We start from the raw sequence: 571 nt of genomic DNA on the forward strand, positions 1-571 counted from the left end.
CGCCGCTGGGCCACCCGCCCGAGCCGGCCGACGACGACGCGCCCAGCTCGGACGACCTGGAGCAGTTCGCCAAGCAGTTCAAGCAGCGCCGCATCAAGCTGGGCTTCACGCAGGCCGACGTGGGGCTGGCGCTCGGCACCCTCTACGGCAACGTCTTCTCGCAGACCACCATCTGCCGCTTCGAGGCGCTGCAGCTCAGCTTCAAGAACATGTGCAAGCTCAAGCCCCTGCTCAACAAGTGGCTGGAGGAGACGGACTCCTCCACGGGCAGCCCCACCAACCTGGACAAGATCGCGGCGCAGGGCCGCAAGCGCAAGAAGCGCACCTCCATCGAGGTGGGCGTCAAGGGCGCCCTGGAGAACCACTTCCTCAAGTGCCCCAAGCCCTCGGCGCACGAGATCACGTCGCTGGCGGACAGTCTGCAGCTGGAGAAGGAGGTGGTGCGGGTCTGGTTCTGCAACCGGCGGCAGAAGGAGAAGCGCATGACGCCGGCCGGCCCGCCGCACGCGCCCATGGAGGACGTTTACGCGCAAGCCGACGCCTCGCCGCTGCACCACCCGCTGCCGGGCGC

General features: G+C 68.5%; 1 protein-coding gene across 1 annotated transcript in view; it reads left to right on the forward strand.

The window, feature by feature from the left end:
• Window positions 1-2: 2 nt before the first annotated feature.
• POU3F1 (POU class 3 homeobox 1) overlaps window positions 3-571 on the forward strand; it is a gene marked incomplete at its 5' end in the record, with an annotated part of 5,054 nt that continues 4,485 nt past the window's right edge. Inside the window, one exon of the mRNA XM_019512093.1 lies at window positions 3-567. Within this exon, the coding sequence (XP_019367638.1) occupies window positions 3-567 (565 nt within the window). The remainder of the gene's footprint in view (window positions 568-571) is intronic.

The sequence above is a fragment of the Gavialis gangeticus genome, unplaced genomic scaffold (genome assembly GCF_001723915.1).
Source record: "Gavialis gangeticus isolate Ggan-Ray unplaced genomic scaffold, GavGan_comp1, whole genome shotgun sequence".
Lineage (NCBI taxonomy): Eukaryota > Metazoa > Chordata > Crocodylia > Gavialidae > Gavialis > Gavialis gangeticus.